The sequence below is a fragment of the Budorcas taxicolor genome, chromosome 11, assembly GCF_023091745.1.
Source record: "Budorcas taxicolor isolate Tak-1 chromosome 11, Takin1.1, whole genome shotgun sequence".
NCBI lineage: Eukaryota > Metazoa > Chordata > Mammalia > Artiodactyla > Bovidae > Budorcas > Budorcas taxicolor.
Window position 1 is genome coordinate 109,010,755 of NC_068920.1, and position 22,125 is coordinate 109,032,879.

Genomic DNA, 22,125 nt, shown 5'->3' on the forward strand with positions numbered 1-22,125 from the left:
TGCTTCCGCCCCCTAATGCTCTCGCGAGATCAGCACGCGGGCTTAGTGTTATGTCCCGCCCCTTCCTGTGTGCGTCGTCGCAGCCACACCCAGGCAAGGGGCAGGGATTGGAAGAAGCCCGGCAAGCGGGTGTTCTGTTGTTTCCCCCGAGGTGTGACTGCTTTTGCTGGTGGCGGGGCTGTATTGCGTGTAGAAGGCGTATTTGTCTTTTCCTGCTTTCGTAGCTCCGCAGCGGCCGCTACAAACTTAGTCCCCCTTTCCTTCTTTGCTGTCATATTTACGAGACAATACTGGCGAAGCAGGCGCTCCCTGGCCCACGGACGTAACCACGGGAGTGACGTCGTTGGGGCCTGGCGCTTGCTCGCTCCTATCCTCTGCTGCCTTTCAGCCTTCTCCCTCCCTCATGGTTCTTTCCCTGCAGCGCACAGACGTGTGGAAATCTGGAAACAGACACCCACACTGTCACCTTTGTAGCGGCAGCCTTCGCAACCCTGCTCGCTCTTTTGACCCCCCACGGAAACGGTGTCAAAGATCTTTTCTAAAAAGTTCGTCTGTTTTCTGATCGTGTAAATTACTCATTCACGCTAGAAAATTCACTGAATGTGTACAAGTAGAAAACAGAATCTCTGCCTCACGCTTCCAGAGTAGTGACTATCAACGTTTTAGTGTATTTCTGTCTTGCAAACAATATATTTGATTAGGTAATATAATCTAACGGTTGAAAAAATGGGATTTATTTTTTGAAAAGTTCACATTAGAAAGTTACTGAAGCAATTATCTTTAAATTAAGAACCTCAAAAAGTTCTTGTGGGATTTCTCTTGTGGTTCAGCGGTTAAGAATCCACCTGCGAATGAAGAGGACATGAGTCATCCTTGGTCCCATGGGGCGACTAAGCCGGTGGGCCACAACTACTGAAGCCAGTGACCTAGAGCCAGCGCAACAAGAGAAGTCGTGGCAATGGGAAGCCCCTGTTCTCTGCAGCAAGAGGAAGCCTGAGCAGCGAATAATAGATAATAATAAAAGAATGTTTTTGCTCTCTAGCCCTCCTCCACAAGTTCCTATTCAGTGATTTTTTAAAACAAATACAATTAGGATAAATATAAATATACTCCCGCCCCCTGTTTCTTAAGTAGTGTGTTTTCACCGTCTTTTATTCTATAATCATTTTCTCCCAAATTGCAATTATTGGATATATCGTTTTGTATCATGCTGTTTAAGATTTCTGTTGTGTTCATACAGACTATGGGAAGAAAATAGTGTGTTTAGGAGTTAAACATTTAGGAGGCTGTTGCAGTAGTCCTAGGACTAGCATAGGTACAGTGAGAATAGAGGGAAGTGGTTGGGCTCAATATAAATTTGGGAGGAAATACCAACAGGCCTTGGAGATAGATTGGCTATGGGAGGGAGATGTGATGTGAGGAAGATGTGGAAAACCAGATTTAATACGATTGGGGCACTAAAAGTGAATTTATTCTTGCCTGTGAGACAGTCAAGTAGAAATAACAGGTAGCTGGAAACAGCATCAAACGAGTTCAAGGGCACGCTCCCCTAATTAAATATTGTCAAACATGACTGTTAATGGTTTCATAAAAATTTATATTTATCATTGATTTTGTGACAGTTTCTTTATTATTGGAGTTCTGAATTATTTTCAGTTTTCTATTCTTAGTGATTATTATTTATAATCAGGTACTGATTAGGTGCCTGAGACAGAAGCTCCAAAAACTTAAGCATCTTGTTTAAGTCATGCTGTTATCTTACCCATCCTAGGTAAGTGACTATGCTTAATCTGCTAATTTGATAGGAGAAAAATAGTCCTTGTTATTCTTTTTTACATTAATTAAAAAAAAATTTTATTTATTTTCGGCTGTGCTGGGTCTTCACTGCCGCGCAGGATTTTCTGTAGTTGCGACCAGTGGGGACTACTCTTTCTTGCAGTGCACGGTCTTCTCAAAGTGACAGTTTCTCTTGTTGCAGAGCACAGGCTTCTAGGGCAAGCAGGATTCAGTAGTTAAGGCGTGTGGGCTCAGTATTTGTGGCTTCCAGGCTCTAAGCACAGGCTCAATGGCTGTGGTGAAGGCTTAGTTGCTCCAAGGCTTCTGGGGTCTTCCTGGACCAAGGACTGAATCCGTGCCTCCTGCATTGGTAGGCAGATTCTTTACTACTGAGCCACCAAGGAAACTCGTTATTCTTTAATGTTTATTGCACAAATAATTCACCTCACTTTGGCCAATTAATTGCTTTAGGTATCAACTTGTTCATTATGAAATGGGAATAAAAGTTTTGAGGGTGAGATAATTCATACAGAGTATTTAACAGTATCCAGCATATAATTAAGGCTCCCCCAAATTGTTATAATTAATACATTCACCATAGAAAAAAATTTTAAAAGATAAGACAAAGTAAGAAAAAGGTCCTGTTTGGTTCAGTTCAGTCGATCAGTTGTGTCCGACTCTTTTCAGCCCCATGAACCACAGTACTCCAGGCCTCCTTATCCATCAGCAACTCCCGGGAGTCCACCCATGTCCATTGAGTCAGTGATGCCATCCAGCCATTTCATCCTCTGTCATCCCCTTCTCCTCCTGCCCTCAATCTTTCCCAGCATCAGGGTCTTTTCAAATGAGTCAGCTCTTCGCATCAGTTGGGCAAAGGACTGGAGTTTCAGCTTCAACAGCAGTCTTTCCAGTGAATACCCAGGAATGATCGCCTTTAGGATGGACTGGTTGGCTCTCCTTGCAGTCCAAGGGACTCTCAAGAGTCTTCTCCAACACCACAGTTTAAGAGCATCAATTCTTTGGCACTCAGCTTTCTTTATAGTACAACTCTCACATCCATACATGACCACTGGAAAAACCATAGCCTTGATTAGACAGACCTTTGCTGATAAAGTAATGTCTCTGCTTTTGAATATGCTCTCTCGGTTGGTCATAACTTTCCTTCCAAGGACTAAGCGACTTTTAATTTCATGGCTGCAATCACCATCTGCAGTGATTTTGGAGCCCAGAAAAATAAAGTCAGCCACTGTTTCCACTGTTTCTCCGTCTATTTGCCATGAAGTGATGGGACCAGATGCCATGATCTTAGTTCTCTGAATGTTGAACTTTAAGCCAAACTTTTCACTCTCCTCTTTCACCTTCATCAAGAGGCCCTTTAGTTCTTCTTCACTTTCTGCCATAAGGGTGGTGTCATCTGCATATCTGAGGTTATTGATATTTCTCCCAGCAATCTTGATTCCAGCTTGTGCTTCCTCCAGACTAGTGTTTCTCATGATGTACTCTGCATAGAAGTTAAATAAGCAGGGTGACAATATTCAGCCTTGATGTACTCCTTTTCCTATTTGGAACCAGTCTGTTGTTCCATGTCCAGTTCTAACTGTTGCTTTCTGATCTGCATATAGGTTTCTCAAGAGGCAAGTCAGGTGGTCTGGTATTTCCATCTCTTTCAGAATTTTCCACAGTTTATTGTGATCCACACAGTCAAAGGCTTTGGCATAGTCAATAAAGCAGAAATAGATGTTTTTCTGGAACTTTCTTCCTTTTTCGATGATCCAGCGGATGTTGGCAATTTGATCTCTGGTTCCTCTGCCTTTTCTAAAACCAGCTTGAACATCAGGAAGTTCACGGTTCATGTATTGCTGAAGCCTGGCTTGGAGAATTTTGAGCATTAGTTTACTAGCATGTGAGATGAGTGCAATTGTGCGGTAGTTTGAGCATTCCTTGGCATTGCCTTTCTTTGGGATTCCAGTGAAAACTGATCTTTTCCAGTCCTGTGGCCATGGCTGAGTTTTCCAAATTTGCTGGCATAGTGAGTGCAGCACTTTCATAACATCATCTTTCAGGATTTGAAATAGCTCAACTGGAATTCCATCATCTCCACTAGCTTTGTTTGTAGTGATGCTTTCTAAGGCCCACTTGACTTCACATTCCAGGATGTCTGGCTCTAGGTGAGTGTGAGTGATCATACCATTGTGATTATCTGGGTCATGAAGATCTTTTTTGTACAGTTTTTCTGTGTATTCTTGCCACCTCTTCTTAATATTTTCTGCTTCTGTTAGGTCCCTACCATGTCTGTCTATTGAGCCCATCTTTGCATGAAATGTTCCCTTGGTATCTCTAATTTTCTTGAAGAGATCTCTAGTCTTTCCCATTCTATTGTATTCCTCTATTTCTTTGCACTGATCACTGAGGAAGGCTTTCTTATCTCTCCTTGCTATTCTTTGGAACTCTGCATTCAAATGGGTATATCTTTCCTTTTCTGCTTTGCTTTTCACTTCTCTTCTTTTCACAGCTATTTGTAGGGCCTCCTCAGACAGCCATTTTGCTTTTTTGCATTTCTCTTCCATGGGGATGGTCTTGATCCCTGTCTCCTGTACAATGTCACGAACCTCCGTCCACAGTTCATCAGGCACTCTATCAGATTTAGTCCCTTAAATCTATTTCTCACTTCCACTGTATAATCATAAGGGATTTGATTTAGGTCATACCTGAATGGTCTAGTGGTTTTCTCCACTTTCTTCAATTTGAGTCTGAATTTGGCAATAAGGAGTTCATGATCTGAGCCACAGTCAGCTCCTGGTCTTGTTTTTGTTGACTGTGTAGAGCTTCTCCCTCTTTGGCTGCAAAGAATATAATCAATCTGATTTCGGTGTTGATCATCTGGTGATATCCATGTGTAGAGTCTTCTCTTGTGTTGTTGGAAGAGGGTGTTTGCTATGACCAGTGCATTCTCTTGGCAGAACTCTATTAGCCTTTGCCCTGCTTCATTCTGTACTCCAAGGCCAAATTTGCCTGTTACTCCAGGTGTTTCTTGACTTCTTACTTTTGCATTCCAGTCCCCTATAATGAAAACTACATCTTTTTTGGATGTTAGTTTCAGAAGGTCTTGTAGGTCTTCATAGAACCATTCAACTTCAGCTTCTTCAGCGTTACTGGTCAGGGCATAAACTTGGATTACTGTGATATTGAATGGTTTGCCTTGGAAATGGACAGAGATCATTCTGTCGTTTTTGAGATTGCATCCAAGTACTGCATTTCAGACTCTTTTGTTGACTATGATGGCTACTCCATTTCTTCTAAGGGATTCCTGCCCACAGTAGTAGATATAATGGTCATATGAATTAAATTCACCCATTCCAGTCCATCTTAGTTCACTGATTCCTAGAATGTCAGCATTCATTCTTGCCATCTCCTGTTTGACCACTTCCAATTTGCCTTGATTCACGGACCTAACACTCTAGGTTCCTATGCAATATTGCTCTTTACAGCATCGCCAGTCCCATCCACAATTGGGTGTTGTTTTTACGTTGGCCCATCCCTTCATTCTTTCTGGAGTTATTTCTCCATTCATCTCTAGTAGCATATTGGGCACTTACCGACCTGGGGAGTTCATTTTTCAATGTCCTATCTTTTTGCCTTTTCATACCGTTCATGGGGTTCTCAAGGCAAGAACACTGAAGTGGTTTGCCATTCGCTTCTCCAGTGGACCCAGAGTTCTTAAGAATAATACTTTCTTGGTTCTCCCTTTTTTATAGGCAACTAGAAAGGCAATGCCAAAGAATGCTCAAACTACCGCACAATTGCACTCATCTCACATGCTAGTAAACTAATGCTCAAAATTCTCCAAGCCAGGCTTCAGCAATACATGAACCGTGAACTTCCTGATGTTCAAGCCAGTTTTAGAAAAGGCAGGGGAACCAGAGATCAGATTGCCAACATCCGCTGAATGATGGAAAAAGCAAGAGAGTTCCAGAAAAACATCTATTTCTGCTTTATTGACAATGCCAAAGCCTTTGACTGTGTGGATCACAATAAACTGTGGAAAATTCTGAAAGAGATGGGAATACCAGACCACCTGACCTGCCTCTTGAGAAATCTGTATGCAGATCAGGAAGCAGCAGTTAGAACTGGACATGGAACAACAGACTGGTTCCAAATAGGAAAAGGAGTACATCAAGGCTGAATATTGTCACCCTGGTTATTTAACTTATATGTAGAGTACATCACGAGAAACGCTGGGCTGGAATAAGCACAAGCTGGAATCTTGATTGAGGGAGAAATATCAATAACCTCAGATATGCAGATGGCACCACCCTTATGGCAGAAAGTGAAGAGGAACTAAAAAGCCTATTGATCAAAGTGAAAGTGGAGAGTGAAAAAGTTGGCCTAAAGCTCAACATTCAGAAAACGAAGATCACGGCATCTGGTCCCATCACTTCATGGGAAATAGATGGGGAAACAGTGGAAACAGTGTCAGACTTTATATTTTTGGGCTCCAAAATCACTGCAGATGGTGATTGCAGCCATGAAATTAAAAGACACTTACTCCTTGGAAGAGAAGTTATGACCAACCTAGATAGTATATTCAAAAGCAGAGACATTACTTTGCCGACTAAGGTCCGTCTAGTCAAGGCTATGGTTTTTCCTGTGGTCATGTATGGATGTGAGAGTTGGACTGTGAAGAAGGCTGAGTGCCGAGGAATTGATGCTTTTGAACTGTGGTGTTGGAGAAGACTCTTGAGAGTCCCTTGGACTGCAAGGAGAGCCAACCAGTCCATTCTGAAGGAGATCAGCCCTGGGATTTTTTGGACGGAATGATGCTAAATGATGATGATGATGCTAATGATGCCAGTACTTTGGCCACCTCATGCGAAGAGTTGACTCATTGGAAAAGACTCTGATGCTGGGAGGGACTGGGGGCAGGAGGAGAAGGGGAGGACAGAGGATGAGATGGCTGGATGGCATCACTGACTCGATGGACGTGAGTTTGAGTGAACTCCGGGAGTTGGTGATGGACAGGGAGGCCTGGCGTGCTGCGATTCATGGGGTTGCAAAGAGTCGGACACGACTGAGTGACTGAACTGAACTGACGTGTATATGATCAATTATTAACTGGAAATGAAGCAAGTCACAGAACCACAGCTGCTATTCTCATCTTGCAGGTCTCTTTGTCACTTTAGTGATAACTAGTCATGTCACCACTTTTGGGACACTAACATCTCATTTTCCAGTTTCTTTACTCAGCATCCTTTGAGGGCTCACAATTGTCATAGAACTATTTTCAGAAGGATAATGAAATTGACAGCACAGAGTTGAAGTAAGATAAGGAGTTATTAGGTATTTCAGTAGAGGGAGTGAAACCTGGTTCCAGTGGGATATGTAGTGGATAGAAGATTAGTAGAAGGTACCTTTTTCTGGAAGTTTGAATGTGAAACTAATATGGAAGAGGACTGAGTGTTTTTAACCTGACTGAGAGGAATAATTTATTAGACAGACCAAGATTACAAGACAGAGAGATATGATGACTGCTGGAATGGCTGGGATTCAGGGGACAGTTTGCCCTGAGTCGACCTTGAGACCTGTGGAAAAGCAGTTAGAATGGCTGGAGGGTGGGTGAATACTTAGGTAGGGATGTGGGAGCTCAGAATAGATTTTTTTTTTTTTTTACCTTTTTTGGCTGTGTGGGATCATATTTTCCCAAACTGGGATTGAACCTGTGCCCCGTGAATTGGAATCTTGTTGGAATTTTAACCAGTGGACTACCAGGAAAGTCCCCAGAATAGAACATTTTAGCTGGCCTCAATTTTCTTGGTATTCTAAGGGGCAACATAGTTTTTGAGACAGAAAAGGTGGGGATTAACCCAAGGGCCTGAGGATGGTGGAGAGAAGAGTTGTTGAGGGGATTAATACAGGAAACTGACAAAGGCTAAGTGTAGTAACCGATCAAATGTGCTGAAGGCCTAGCTTATGTTAGGCACATGTCTATTGTGGCACCTACTGCAGGTGTGTGGTTTTTCTCCAGGAAGTGCTGTTAGCTGGAATAGAGAAGGTAGATTTTAGAACTAACTTCTTACTCACACCAATACTGGTTTAAGGGAATGATAGGGCCCTAACTTGAATAAATCTTAAATTTCCTGGCACTTCTACATATAAAAATACTCAACAAACTTGGAAAAGAAGGGACTTTCCTCAACCTGAAGAGGGCATGTACAAAAACCTTACTACTAACATAACGGTAATGATAACAGACTAGATGCTCTCCCTCTGAGATAAAGAACCATGCATGACTGTTCTTACCACTTTCATTCAACTTTGTATTGGAAGTAGCCAAGATAATTCAGCAAGAAAAGAAAATAAGATGCATCCAGATTGAAAGGAAGAAGTAAAACTATATCTATTTGTAGATAACATGATCTTGCATAAAGAGAATCCTGAGGATTTCCTAAAAATTTATTAGGACAGGTTAAGCAAGGATGTAAGAAGTGAGATCAATATATTAAAATTAACAGTATTCCTATACACTTTCAACAGACAATCTAAAAATGAAATTAAGAAACAATTCCATCTACAATAGTATCAAAAAGAATAAATCCCTTAGGAATAAATTTACCAGAAGAAATGCATAGCTTATACTCTGAAAACTACAAATATTATTAAAAGAAACTCAAGAAGCCCTAAATAAATGGAAAGACATTGCATATTCATGAATTGAAAGTTGTAATTGTTAGAATGGCTGTACTTCCCAAATTGATCTACCAGTACAATCCCTAGTAAAATTCCTGGTGGCTTCTCTGCAGAAATTAATAAATTGATCCTAAAATTCACACAAAAATGCAAGAGACCCAGAATAGCTAAAACAGGTTTGAAAAAGAATGAAATTAGAGGACTCTAATTTCCCAATTTTAAAACTAATTACAACATTGATTAGGACAGTGTAGCACAGGCACAAAGACATATGGCTAATGGAATAGAACTGAGAGTATGGAAATAAACCTATATATTTATGGTCAATTGATTTTTAACCATGGTGCTGACTGTTCAACAGGGGAAAGAATAGTCTTTCAGCAAATGGTGTTGGGATAACTCACTAATGTCTGGATGTTCCCCATCATTAGTTAGATAAATGCAAATCAAAATTACAATGAGACACCACTCCACATTTACTAGGATGGCTGTAATAGAAAAAAAAAAAAAAAAGGAAAATGCATCAGGGAAATGCAAATAAAAACCACAACGTCCTCTGACACCTGCCATAATGGCTATCATCAAAAAGAACACAAACAGGACTTCCCTGATGGTACAGTGAGTGGGAGTCCACCTGCCAGTGCAGGGGACATGATTTCAATCCCTGGTCCAGGAAGATTTCACATGACATGGGACAACTAAAGCCTGTGTGCCACAGCTGCTGGGACTGCACTCTGGGGCCTGAGCACCTGTGCCACAGCTGCTGAAGCCCATGCACCTAGAGCTCATACTCCACAGCAAGAGAGGGCACCGCACCAACAGGCTAGCACAGACAACTAGAGACTATCCCACACACAGTACTGAAGACCCAGCTCTGCCAAAAATGAATATATTATTAGCTAAATACTTGTTTAAAAAGCATGAAATATCCAGAACAGACAAACGCAGAGACAGAAAGTAGATTCATGATTGTCCAGGGCTGGAGGTGGTGGTGTGAGACGGAGGAAGTAGAAGGTAAGTTCCCAAAAGTATGGGGTTTCTTTTTGAGGTAATGAAAATATTTTAATGTGATGATGGATACACAACTTCGAACACAAAATCACTGATGAATTGTATGAATTATATACCTCAGTAAAGCTGTACAACAAAAATGAATTCCAGTGCTCGGTACGTGCAAAGAAACCCAAGGACACCCCTTCCATCTTGGCAATTACAAGAAGACAAATGAAAATAAAAAGATTCGTCCCTTTGGATCTCAGTTATCTATACTGACTGGTCTGTGCACATTCGAGGCTGAAAACGGGATTAGATTTTTCTAGTTCTGTCAGGCATGACTTACATCCCCTTCCAATAGAGGCATTCCTCCTTTGCATTCTGTAAAAATCTTACACAGCCTTTGGTGTGAAGAAAGGGGCTTGAGTCAAAAAAGGACTAAAATACTCAGCAAAGTCTTGCAACTGCAATTTTATTTTCTTTTGTGAAAATAAACAACTGAGAGTTTAAATTGCTCCAAAAAAACCCCATAAAAATGAAAAGAAATACACACAGAAGAAGCATGTGAGGTGACTGGGGAGGAAGGAGGGTCTCAGGGCTTTGGCAGATTGTGCTAGCACATTCCCGGGTGACAGGAGCCAGACCTGTCTGCCACTCCGGGGCTGTGAGGGGACATCTTGACCGGTAAGGGGATGGAACACAGGCTTCTTCGCTGAGGAAGTGGCAGGCACCTTCAGTCCCTTTAAATGCAGGGGAGAACCATTTTAGAGGACCTCTTCCTCCACAGAAAGCTGGAGGCTGGGGGGTGGGGGTGGTTTAGGGCCACTGAGGGAAAAGTGTGCTGGTGGAGACAAAGAGGCCAAAGTGTTTCTCACGTGGTGATAGCCTTACACTGGGCAGAGGACGAAGATGAAGGCATGAACCCACAGGAGAAAAACGTGGGCTAAGTCAAAGGGAATGTCAAGGAATGGGTTGTAGATGAAGAGGCTAGAAATGGCAACAAGGGCCAACGTGTAAGCTGCAATGAGGGGAGCCAGGAAGCAGGGGTGGGGGTTGGATGTGTGAGGACGATGGGAAGAGGAGGGAGGGCAGAGTCCAGGAGGTAGAGAGAGGGGTGCCTTCTGCCCAGGTCCATCCACCGCTGCACATACAGGAAGAATAACACACTACTTTTCAGTTCTCGTTTTCCTTTTTTTTTTTTTTTTTTAAAGATTTTTGTTTGTTTGTTTTTTAAAAAAAGACTTAAGATCAGCTACTGGTTACATCTACAAAACGTAAAGTGCTGCTGTTACCAGTCACTTTACAGAACAGTCCAGAGTGGTCAAATATTGACCAATAAAGTTTCCTTTTCTTTTTCCTTCTGCATCCTTACTACTCGATGAGTCACGTGACAGCCTGCATAGGTCAAGGGGGGCAGCTTAGTGGGCAGACTTGGTGACCAAGGACAGAGGCTGGGCCTGGAGCACGGGGAGGGCCTGGTGGGCATGGAGCGTGGCGGGGAAGGATGGGGGGGACGTCAGCAGAGCTGTGGGCACAGACCCCAAAGGGAGGGGCCGGGACAGGAGCGGGGGCTGGCTGCCCATCTGGCCAGAAGAGGTGGCGGCAGCCTTTGATGACAGGAAGGCGGCTGAGTGGAGAGCCAGCTGGGCCCGGGTCTCTGGCTTGGTGGTGAGGGAGAGGGGCTGGGCTTGCTCCGAGTGGGTGGCGGCTGGGGCGGCCGGGGAGGCCAAGGCCGCGGAGGGGGTAGCTGGGGAGTCCAGCATGCTGCCGTGGGAGGAAGCAGGGCTGTCACAGGGCTTCTCGGGGGGCAGGTACTGGACACATGGCTTCTTGCTTTTGGAGGCCAGAGCACCTGGGGGGGTGGGGGTGGGGGTGGGGGACACAAACAAGAAAGTCAGCCGCTAGGAACGCTGGGAAAGGCGGAAGTAGTACATACGACCCGGGAAACAAGCATGCGTAAAGGGAGGGACGTGAGGCCCTGAAATGACGCCTAAGACTTTCAGTACACCTAGAGCACAGAAAAGGGCCAATACCAAAATGCCAGAGACCCCGTTCAGTATATGCCTGGAGGGAAAATAGCTGAGCTTATCAAATTATCATGCTATGCTGTGCTCAGTGATGTCTGCCTCCTTGCACCGCTATGGAGTGTAGCCCGTCAGGCTTTTCTGTCCCTGGAATTCTCCCCGCAAGAATAATGGAGTGGGTTGCCATTTCCTTCTCTAGCAAGTTATCATCTTCCTGTTTAAATCTTATCATTTGGGGGATGGATCTCCGTTCAGTTTGCTTTAAAATCTTTGGTTTATGATCCTCCTAGAGATAGTACAGTGCCTGCCATGCACCAATTCAACAGATTTTGCGTCATATACATAGTTCATTTATGTGTACTCCTGTGGAGATAAATTATAGAGATTAGAAAGCTAGGAAAGGAAGTGAAAGGAAAGGCGATAAAAAGCACTTAGTGTGTGTGTGGGTAGCTGCTCAGTCACGTCTCACTGTTCACAACCCTATGGACTGTAGCTCACCAGGCTCTTCTGTCCATGGGATTCTCTAGGCAAGAATACTGGAGTGGGTTGCCATTCCCTTCTCCAGGGATCTTCCCTACCCAGGGATTGAACCCAGGTCTCCTGCATTGCAGAAGGATTCTTTATCACCTGCGAAGCCCTTTAGATGGAACTAAACTAGTTCTACCCTTGTCCTGGAATGAGCTTGAGATGGGAGGTGTGACTGAAATACTGGCCAAGGAAGGGGCTAGTCTGTGCTGGGTGAGATTCTGATGTAAAAAGATATTTGTGGCACAAAAGGGCCTTCTTAATCCAAGCAAATGATTGTTTCTGATATTCGGCTAACCAAACATTGAAGGAAAACCTGAATCTACTGGATTCACTGAAAGGTGGTATGCCAGTCTCTAAGGGGCTGGGTTCCTAAGGGAATTTCAAGGCTCATTTCAACAACATTCAGTTTTTACTTTTACTGCATTGATTTTAGAACCTAACCCTCAATAAGACGAAACTCAACTGAATTGAAGAGCACCTTTCGAGTGACAAAGCGCTGGACCAAACCCTCCCTCCATTTACCAAGCAGCATGACCAGGAAAGTCCTTTCACTTCTCTGAGCCTCTAAACTGATCATCTCCAGAAGGGGAGTAATAATAACACCCACCTGAGTATACCCAAGTGGTACTACTGGTTAAGAACCCTCCTGCCAATGCATGTAGACATAAGAGCTGCAGGTTCAATCCCTGGGTCAGGAAGAGCCCCTGGTGGAGGGCATGACAACCCATTCCAATATTCTTGCCTGGAGAATCCCCATGGACAGACAAGCCTGGTGGGATGCAATCCATAGGGTCGCAAAGAGTCGGACATGATGGAAGTGACTTAGCACGCATGCACAAGTGTACATGAGGCAGAGGCCTTGAAAATGGCAGCTATTAATATTAAAACACAGCGTTGACATGGTGTCCATCAGAGACCCATGCACAGGGTGCTGGCAGGTGTAGCTGACACAGTGGGAAAAAGTAAAGACGCAGTTCCCTCCTGAAGACTCACCATCTGCCTCCTGGACTTGCTGCTGCTGGGACTGTGTCTGGGACAGCTGCTTTTCTCGCTTCCTCTTCTTTTTCTTACCCTGAAAGATATAGCCAAAGGAAAAGGTAATAACCAGGGACAGAATAACGGCTTTTCTGATGGATTCAGTTATGAAGTGGGGTTGACAGGATATTTTCTGTACCAGGCGCCCAGGTCACATTCTGTGCAGCAGCCTCATGTGGAGACACAGCGAGCTTTTCTAGGGGACCGCCTCCCTCCCCTCAGCTCAGATAGGTCCTGACTTTCTTGGAAGGTCTCATTCTTTCCCTGCCCTGCAGGCTTAGTTTTCTATTTCTCTCTCTAGAACAGTGTCAGGTTCCTGATCTTTTTTGAGGCATCCCAGGTATCACTGAAAATCTCATGCAGCTGGAATTCCCTGGCAATTCAGTGGGTTAGGACTATATGCTTTCACTGTTGAAGGTATGGGCTCAGTTGGCACCAAAGCGGGGGGGGGGGGGGGGGGGAACTAACTCAGCTATGAAGATTTTTAGCAGAAAAAGAGCAAGTAAGAACATACATACAGGGACTTCCTTGGCAGTTTAGGAGTTGAGAATCCACCTGCCAATGGGTTTGATTCCTGGTCTGGGAAGATCATACATGCTGTGGGGCAGCTAAGCTCATGTGCCACAACCCCTGAGCCTGCATACTCTAGAGTCTGTGCTCCACAAGAGAAGCCACTGCAATGAGAAACCTTCCCACTGCAACTAGGAGAAGCCCCCTGCATATCTCAAATAGAGAAAGTTCATGCAGCCCCACCAAAATTTCTTTAAAAAATAAAATAAAAAACCTGTCCAGTTCCAGGGAGGTATCAGAAATGTAGGCAGTAGCTCATGGCATTGTGAGCCCCAGGTTGGGAACCCTTTGCTACAGACACCGATCATCAGAACTAGCACACAGCTGACAGCACACCCTGAAGTATGGAATTAAAGGCTGAGTCCACTTCCAATTCCAGTTGGCTTCCCAGGTGGCGCTAGTGGTTAAGAACCTGCCCTTCAATGAAGGAGACAAGAAACACAGGTTTGATCCCTGGGTCCCGAAGATCCCCTGGAGGAGGAAATGGCAACCCACTCCAGTATTCTTGCCTGGAGAATCCCACAGACGGAGGAGCCTGGAGGGCTACAGTTCACAGGGTTGCAAAGAGTTGGACACAACTGAAGTGACTTAGCATGCATGGATGCCCCACTTGCAATGGGACAGGCACAAATTTAACTCTGTCCTCAGGACACCAAAACCATATCCTTGTGGCCCTCCTGAGAATTAAAGTGTCTTCCTCATTTCTAGAGAAATACAGACTTCTTCCTGGCCTTAAGGGTCCTCTATCACTGGAGTCAGCTTCCTTCTCCCCCAAATCCTCACTTGGAGGCTGCCCCTGGTGTCTGAGTGGGCACGTACGTAGTTGTCCCGGGCTGACCAGGTCGGGTAGAGCTGTGAATGAAGCTGCCGCTCCTTCCGGGCCAATTCATAGTACTTGGCCTGTTCTTCTCGGGACAGGTTGTGCCACTGTAGAGAGAGGACCAGCGAGGAAAGAGTGGTGAGCATGGGGGACGCTGAGCTGCACAGCCTGGAACACAGGGGCGGCCCTTACCTTCCTTCCCAGGATCTGGTTGATGGCTGCACTCTCCTTCAGGGTGCACTCAGCCACCACCTTGGCCCTCATCTCCTTCATATATAACATGAAGGCATTAAGAGGCTTCTTCACGTGGGGCTTCTTTTCTTCCTCTTTCTTCACTGTGACTGGTGATTTCCTGGGAAGGCACAAGGCTGTAGGTTAGCATTTCTCAGCTGTCATCTCCCAAGGAGGCTAAGGGCTGGCTGCCTCTGGGGAGGAGGCGATGAGCCACTTGGCAGCTAATGAGAGTTGCCCAGGGCTGCTTTCAGCACCTGAGCACCCAGTTCCTAGTCTCTGACTGACCTCCAGCCACATTCTAGGAGAGGACAACTTCCTGACAAAGGAGCTGTGCCCCTGACAAAGGTGGTGGGGGGAGCTGAGATGGGCTGGCCCCAGGTGAGAAAGAGGAGGGGGCAGAGCACTGTAGGTAGAAACAGAGCCGGGGTGGGTCTCCTTGGCCATGAGACTTTGACTTTCAGTGGACAAAGTGTGGGCCATGGTGCTGGACTCAGCTCTGACCCAAGTCAACCATGTGACTTTGAGAAAATTCACCTTGCAATTTTCAAGTGTATGGGGGGACAGGGAAGGAAGCTGAAAGCTCTCTCAGTTTCTCTTTCAAAGTCCTGATTGTAGGGCTTCCCTTACTGCGAGAAAAGATGCATGGTGTCTCCGAGAGGATGGGAATTCCAGGGGTCAAAGGGAACAGTTTGCAAGGTGGGGAGGATGTGGCTGAGGAAGCCATCGGCTGAAGGTCCCCAGGAAAAGAATCAATGGCAACTGCTACTCAGAGACTGGCCACCCGCCACCAGGGTGCCCACTACTCACGCGCTCACAGCTGGGCTCAGGCTAGGGGGCGCTGGTTCCTGCTTGACAATGGGGGAGACAATGGCGGGGTGGGGGATCCCTGAGGTGGGCAGACCAGGATGGGCCGGAGCCACCATGTGAGGGGAGAACCGACTGGAAACCAGGCTGCATACCAGGGGGAAACAAAAACAACAGAGGGATTCAGGCTAAATGCTGGTCACTCGCAGAGGACATGGTGGAACCCAGCCTTGATGGCAGAGGCATATGAACATCTCTGCCATGGCAGAGTTGGAGCAAGAGAAGGCTATTGGCTGACTTTGAAAAGAACTCATTTTGGGAAACACCCAACAACCTCCCTTCCCCCACAAACGCACAGTGTTCCTATACTCGGTGCTGAAAGCAGGTGGGATGAAAAACAGAAGATGCAGGAGGTCGGAGGCCAGGTACACAGGGGAAAGGAAAGAAAGGCTTATGCTGTGGGTTTTTTTTTTTTTTTTTCATTGGTGGTACGATTGTCAGGTAGGTCAGCCCCTGAGATGGAAATCCTCTTTCATAGTTCCCTTCTCCTGACATCATTTCAGGAACAATTAATCTCCCAGCCTCTGGCTTCAGTCTGACACATTCAAAATGCTTCAGTGCCACCAAGCCCTGCCCAGCCCATAGGGGAACGTGCAGGAGGACTGAGTGTGAGGGCTTTAAAATTCTCCTCTTAGAGAGGGAGATGGGGCAAGAGTGAGCAGAGCCTGTTGTTTCCATCCCACAACTAATCAGAGAGGCGGGGAGGAAAGGTGAGCACCTGCCTCTCTGCTTACTGCCAAGAGAAAGCTGTGTCATGTAACGGTCAGAAACGGCAGGGGAGCCAGTAGACAACCATTCCCTGCGCTGCCACTTCCCCGCTCACAGCCGCAGCCCCAGGACTCACCTGGACATCGAGGCATTCATGGCGAGGGCAGGGTAGGGGTGCCTGAAGCCACCGGGAGGAAGGGAGTACATGGGCTGTCCTTGCCTATAAGGGCCAGGAGTAAGGAAATCCGGTCAGGAAACTGGCTGAAATGGGAACGTTCATAGGGATGGAGAAGGGGTTGGGAAGATAGGATGATAAGTAAAAGGCAATAAGTAGGAAGTGGAAATTGGGAAGATGCTGCCTGGGAAACTTGTACTGATGCCCTGGGGAAGTTCTGGGCTTGGTGAGAGGGCTCCACTGTGGGGCTGTGGCTGGGGCAGGGGGCATCTGTATTTGGACCCCAAGGACAGGCTGGAGGTATAGGAGGCAGAGTTCAGCGTAAGGAAGGAGGGATAAGAAAGGCTGTAAGTTTCCTTACTGTGGGACGAGCCAGCTGAGGGGATGTGGGATTTGCCCAACAGCTCCAGGAGACAGTGGGTAATACGGAGACAGCTCGGATGGATGAGGGGGCCGGGGGATTCCTGCTTCCAAGGAAAAATGTGTCAGACAATTCCTTGATCCTACACCTTAAAGTCACATCAAACAGGAGGCTACCCTTTGTTCCCAGATGCTCTGGAGCTTGCAATGCCTTTTCTTTCACTGTTTCTGCCCTCAGTCACCAGTAACTTCCAACTGCTCATATTGGAGGTGTCCAAGACACAGGCAGGAAATCTTGGACTGAGAAACCCAAGATTATCTCCAGAGTCATCAGCTGGAAAAGCTTTTTCATTCGTGAAAAAATAAACTTCAGATTTCCGTGTAACAGGGAAGAACAATAGCTGATTCCAAGCTGGATCTGTTTTTCTTTGACTTTAACCTTTGCTCTTCATGCTCTTGTTACTATAATTGTTGAAAAGATGCTGTATATAAGCTGCAAGCATACATAATGGCCTGTCTCAGGGAACCTTGCCCCTCTGTTGGACAGTTAGACTAAAGTGACTTTGTTCAGCTCACAGGGAGACTGTTCTGACCTGGCCCACCTGTGACTGGCTGCAAGAAGAAATGAACACATCCCTGTCCTGATGCAGGCCAAGCCAGGAGATATTCTGCAAGACTTATGGCCTTTTTATTTTACTTCCCCCCCTCCCCCTCTGTTCTATAAAAGAAACTGGCATCCAGACTCTGATAAGATGGTTCTTAGGACATTAGTCCGCTATCTTCTTGGATACCCAGCTTTCTGAATAAAGTTGTTATTCCTTGCCTCCCAATTACAGGCCTGTCATGTGGTGACCAGACTGAGCTTGTACTTGGTGACATCCATTCCACATTTATCCTCTTTTATTATCTGTAACTTGTAATAGCTGTCTAAAGAGGGACTCCAAAAATGCTCTGAGCCACAGCAACTCTATGGGAATTTTATGAAAACGATGGCTCTCTCTGGGATGAACAGTGTGGGTGAGCAAGTAGAGAAAAAAGTCAACTCTGTCTCTTGCCTTGTATCTATACTTATAAGTCTGTTAGGGGAAACACCCTGACTGAAACTGCCCACCCTGGCCAGGTACCATAGAAACCATTTGTGTGAGTTATTTTACGACAGGAGGTCCTGGCAAGGAACATGGAACTAACAAGCCACCACCAACTGGAAGAGTTTGGGAAAGGTCAAAATGAGACGCCATGTATCCTACCACCTCCCACCTGGCATCCATCTTGGCTGAGCAGTGTGTGCACCACCAGGAAGGACCCTGAGTCAGAACAATTGGCCAAAGATAACTCAGAAACTAACCCCATCACCATAAAACCTGAGTCTGTGAGCCACATGGCAGAGCAGTCCTCCTGGGTTCCCTTATCACACTGTTCTCCACGCGGGTGCCCCTTCCCAATACAGACTTGTTTGTCAGCACGTGTGACTCCTCAGACAATTCTCTTCTGAGTCACCTGGGCCAGCCTGAGCAGCAGTCAACTCACCTGTCTTTGGATCGATCTCTGGGGAGAGGTGTGTGGGAGGGGAGCCGGGGGAGAAGTGGTCGTTGCTGTAGGTGATGAGGGGCGTCAACGGATGCATGTGGTGTGGGTGCTGAACAACAGGAACTTTATTAGACTGAAAGACAGAGAGAAAAAGACTAGGGCCAGTTGCCAAGGAGATGGAGTACAGACGGACCTCAGATACTGCAGGTTTGCTTCCAGACTGCTGCAGAAAAGCGAAACACACAATGATTTTGGTTTCTCAGTGCATACAAAAGTCACGCTTATACTATTCTAGAGTGTTAAGTATGGGGAAGCCCTGGTGGCTCAGCAGTAAAGAATCTGCCTGCAGTGCAGGAGATGCGAGTTTGATCTCTGGGTTGGGAAGATCCCCTGGAGGAGGGAATGGCAACCCACTCCAGTATTCTTGCCTGGGAAATCCCATGGACAGAGGAGCCTGGTAGGCTACAGTCCATTAGGTCGCAGAGGTGGACACAACTGAGCACCTGCAGTGTTAGCTGTGCAATGGCATTATGTCTAAGAAAAATACATTTGTTGTTGTTGCTCAGTCCCTCAGTCGTGTCTGACTCTTTGCAACCCCATGGACTGCAGCACGCCAGGCTTCCCGGTCCTTCATCATCTCCCGGAGTTTGCTGAAACTCATGTCCATTGAGTCGGTGATGCCATCCAACTATTTCATTCTGTGTTGTTATGTATTATTTATATATATATGTATATATATTTGCCTTTTTATACTGAGAACCTCATGAATAGTATGAAAAGGCAAAAAAACCCCATACATACTCTAATCAAAAACACTTTATTGTTAAAAGGTGCCATCAACTGAGCCATTAATGAGTTGTAATCTTTTTGCTACAGTGACATCAAAGATGACTGATCACAAGCCACCATAACAAATATAATAATAAGGAAAAAGTTGGAAATATTGCAAGAATTACCAAAATGTGACAAAGACACAAAGTGAGCAAAGGCTGTTGGAAAAATGATGCTGATAGACTTGCTGGATAAACCTTTAATTCATAAAAAAAAAAAAAATGCAGTATCTGTGAAGCACAGGAAAGTAAAGTACAATAAAGAAGACTTTATTGCTTGAGAAGACTCTTGAGAGTTCCTTGGACTGCAAAGAGATCAAACCAGTCACCTAAATTAAATGAGTCCTGAATATTCATTGGAAGGACTGAAGCTCCAATACTTTGGCCACCTGATATGAAGAGCCAACTCGTTGGAAAAGACCCTGATGCTGGGAAAGACTGAGAGCAGGAGGAGAAGGGGATGACAGAGGATGAGATGGTTGGAAGGCATCACCGACTCAATGTACATGGATTAGAGCAAACTCAGGGAGATAGTGAAGGACAGGGAAACCTGGCGTGTTGCAGTCCGTGGGGTCACAAAAAGGTGGATAAGACTTCATGACTGAACAACAAACACAGCAGAAAAAGAATCAATAGAATTAGAGGAGGGATTACACCTAGCCTCCTACATACCCTCTTCAAAACAGCCCACCATCACTCACTTCATGTATACTGTGTGCTAAATGGTACAGACTGCAGAATTATGAACCATGCTCTGTGTAACCTCAGTGAATTTTGAAAGGCTCAACACACACTTGCCAAATAAACTTCTTAGAAATAGTAGCTCATGGGCTCAAGTCTGAGACTGGGAACAGAGCTGTGAGAGAACTGTCACCACCAGGCCTCATATAACCACTTGTCATGTTCAAGGTTTACATTTACAGACACTACCAAGGGCACTTAGAAGTGTTCTCCCTGGAGCGTATCAAACACCCTGCTGACCTAATTATCACATTTCATTTTAAACACCACCAAATGTAAGGAGCACATTTTATGTAACTGTTAAGAAAGCAAAAACAAGGACATCCCTGGTGGTCCAGTGGCTAAGACTCCACGTTCCAATGCAGAAGGCCTAGGTTTGATCCCTGGTCAGGTAACTGGATCCTACATACCACAACTAAAGATCCTGCATGCCATAAGTGAGACATGGTGCAGCTAAGTAAATAAAATAAAAAAAACACTTAATTAAAAAAAAAAAGTAACAACTCAGGCATGTCACCAACACATCATGATTTCAGAAATGTTAAAAAGGGGGGAAACCTGTGTGCCCTGGAATCAGTAAACTGAATTTTTAATTGTTTTAACCTAATCTCACTTAACAGTAAGGATTGTTATTACAAAAATGGCTAGCATCCTTATTATAACCTACTAAAGGAGCTTTGATTATCGTGGTTTGAGGAATGAGGAAACAGAGCACGGAAAGATGAAGTGATGTAGCCTGAGTCACAGAGCTAGTAAGTCACAGAACTGGATTCATACCAGCCCTTTACAAACCAGGGTGTCTCCTCTTGCATCACCTGCCAACCCAACAGCCCAATCAAAACATTTGTCAGAGAAAGGACATATACTCATCTTTCTGGGTAATAAGGTAAATGAGTTACAAGTGGAAGAGAGATGTCTTTAAAAAAGAGATCTGTAAAAAGGATGATAATTTGATGGCCTCTCAGGAGAAGGAAATGGCAACCCACTCCAGTGTTCTTGCCTGGAGAATCCCAGGGACGGGGGAGCCTGATGGGCTGCCGTCTATGGGGTCGCACAGAGTCAGACACGACTGAAGCGACTTAGCAACAGCAGCAGCAGCAGCAGGGGCCAGAATTCTAAACTTCTGTCTTTTTGGTTGAATGTTTCATTTCGTAGATTCCATGAGCCTTTTTTGCCTTTTAGTTGGTGCCCCTTTGGTGCTCATCATGCAAGCTACGATACGTACATCTCCTAAGTATTCGTGCACTGACAGTAGTTTTGCTCTGTGTTCAGTAGGCTAAGCAGAGATGAGAGGCAGAGTCCTGGAGCAAGGCCCGGAACCCAGAAGCCCAGCTCCCAGACCTGCAGAACTGAGACCGAGATTTCAGACATTCGTAACCACAACCACTAGGTGGCGCCGGTACACGGCTGGGCTGCGGGTACTTCCTCTTGGACAACTTCCTATCACCTCCCTTGGTGGGCTCCTTTGGCGTTGCATGTAGTTGCAGGTATATTCTAAAATTATTTTCTTCCTACTGTTTTCACCTGTTCCCTTACTGGCTTTTGAAGAGGTCTCCACGTACAAGAACACGTTGCACAAATAAGAGTATTAAAAGATTATTTTAAGGTCAGATTTCCATTAACAGGATCCTGATGCAATCAATGAAACATTCAGGTTTCATGGAAGCAGCTTTGTTTGAAGGGCGATTTTAATTTTATTTACTTATTATTAACTTTTTTAAAAGGTGTTTTTTCCCTTCCCAAGGCATAATTTAGCTTTGGGAGGTTCTTTTTAAAAAATGTCTATTTATTTGGCTGTTTTAGGTCTTAGCTGTGGCATGCATGATCTTCAGTTGCAACATTCAAATTCTTACTAGAGCCACATGGGAACTAGTTCCCTGACCAGGCATAGAACCGGGGCCCTCTGCATTTGCAGCACAGGATCTCAGCCACAGGACCACCAGGGAAGTCAATAAAGGGCAATTTTTATATTATAAAAACCAATAGAATTATTACTAAGAGTGATAGTAAATGATAAAAGAAATACACAGAATGAATGTGTAATTTAAAAATTACAGTTTTAAAAAGTTATGTAAATTCTATGATAAAAACCTTAAAAAGACTAGCAGGCATTCCCTGATGGTCCAGTGGTTAGGACTCAGCACTTCACTGGCATGGCCTTAAAAGATCAGTCCCTGGTTGGGGAACTACAATTCTGCAAGCTGCACACCACGGCCAAAAAGAGAAAAGAAAAATAGAAGCATACCAAAATGTAAA

The 22,125-nt window shown here is 45.1% G+C and overlaps 1 protein-coding gene across 1 annotated transcript in view; it reads right to left on the reverse strand.

The window, feature by feature from the left end:
• Positions 1-9,909: 9,909 nt before the first annotated feature.
• TCF7L1 (transcription factor 7 like 1) overlaps positions 9,910-22,125 on the reverse strand; it is a 191,422-nt gene continuing 179,206 nt past the window's right edge. The window contains exons 5-12 of the mRNA XM_052649258.1: positions 18,299-18,431; positions 16,773-16,875; positions 16,373-16,456; positions 15,472-15,615; positions 14,623-14,782; positions 14,430-14,537; positions 12,999-13,077; positions 9,910-11,305 (exon numbers count right to left, since the gene is read on the reverse strand). Of these exons, the coding sequence (XP_052505218.1) occupies positions 10,872-11,305; positions 12,999-13,077; positions 14,430-14,537; positions 14,623-14,782; positions 15,472-15,615; positions 16,373-16,456; positions 16,773-16,875; positions 18,299-18,431 (1,245 nt within the window). The 3' untranslated portion in view covers positions 9,910-10,871. The remainder of the gene's footprint in view (positions 11,306-12,998; positions 13,078-14,429; positions 14,538-14,622; positions 14,783-15,471; positions 15,616-16,372; positions 16,457-16,772; positions 16,876-18,298; positions 18,432-22,125) is intronic.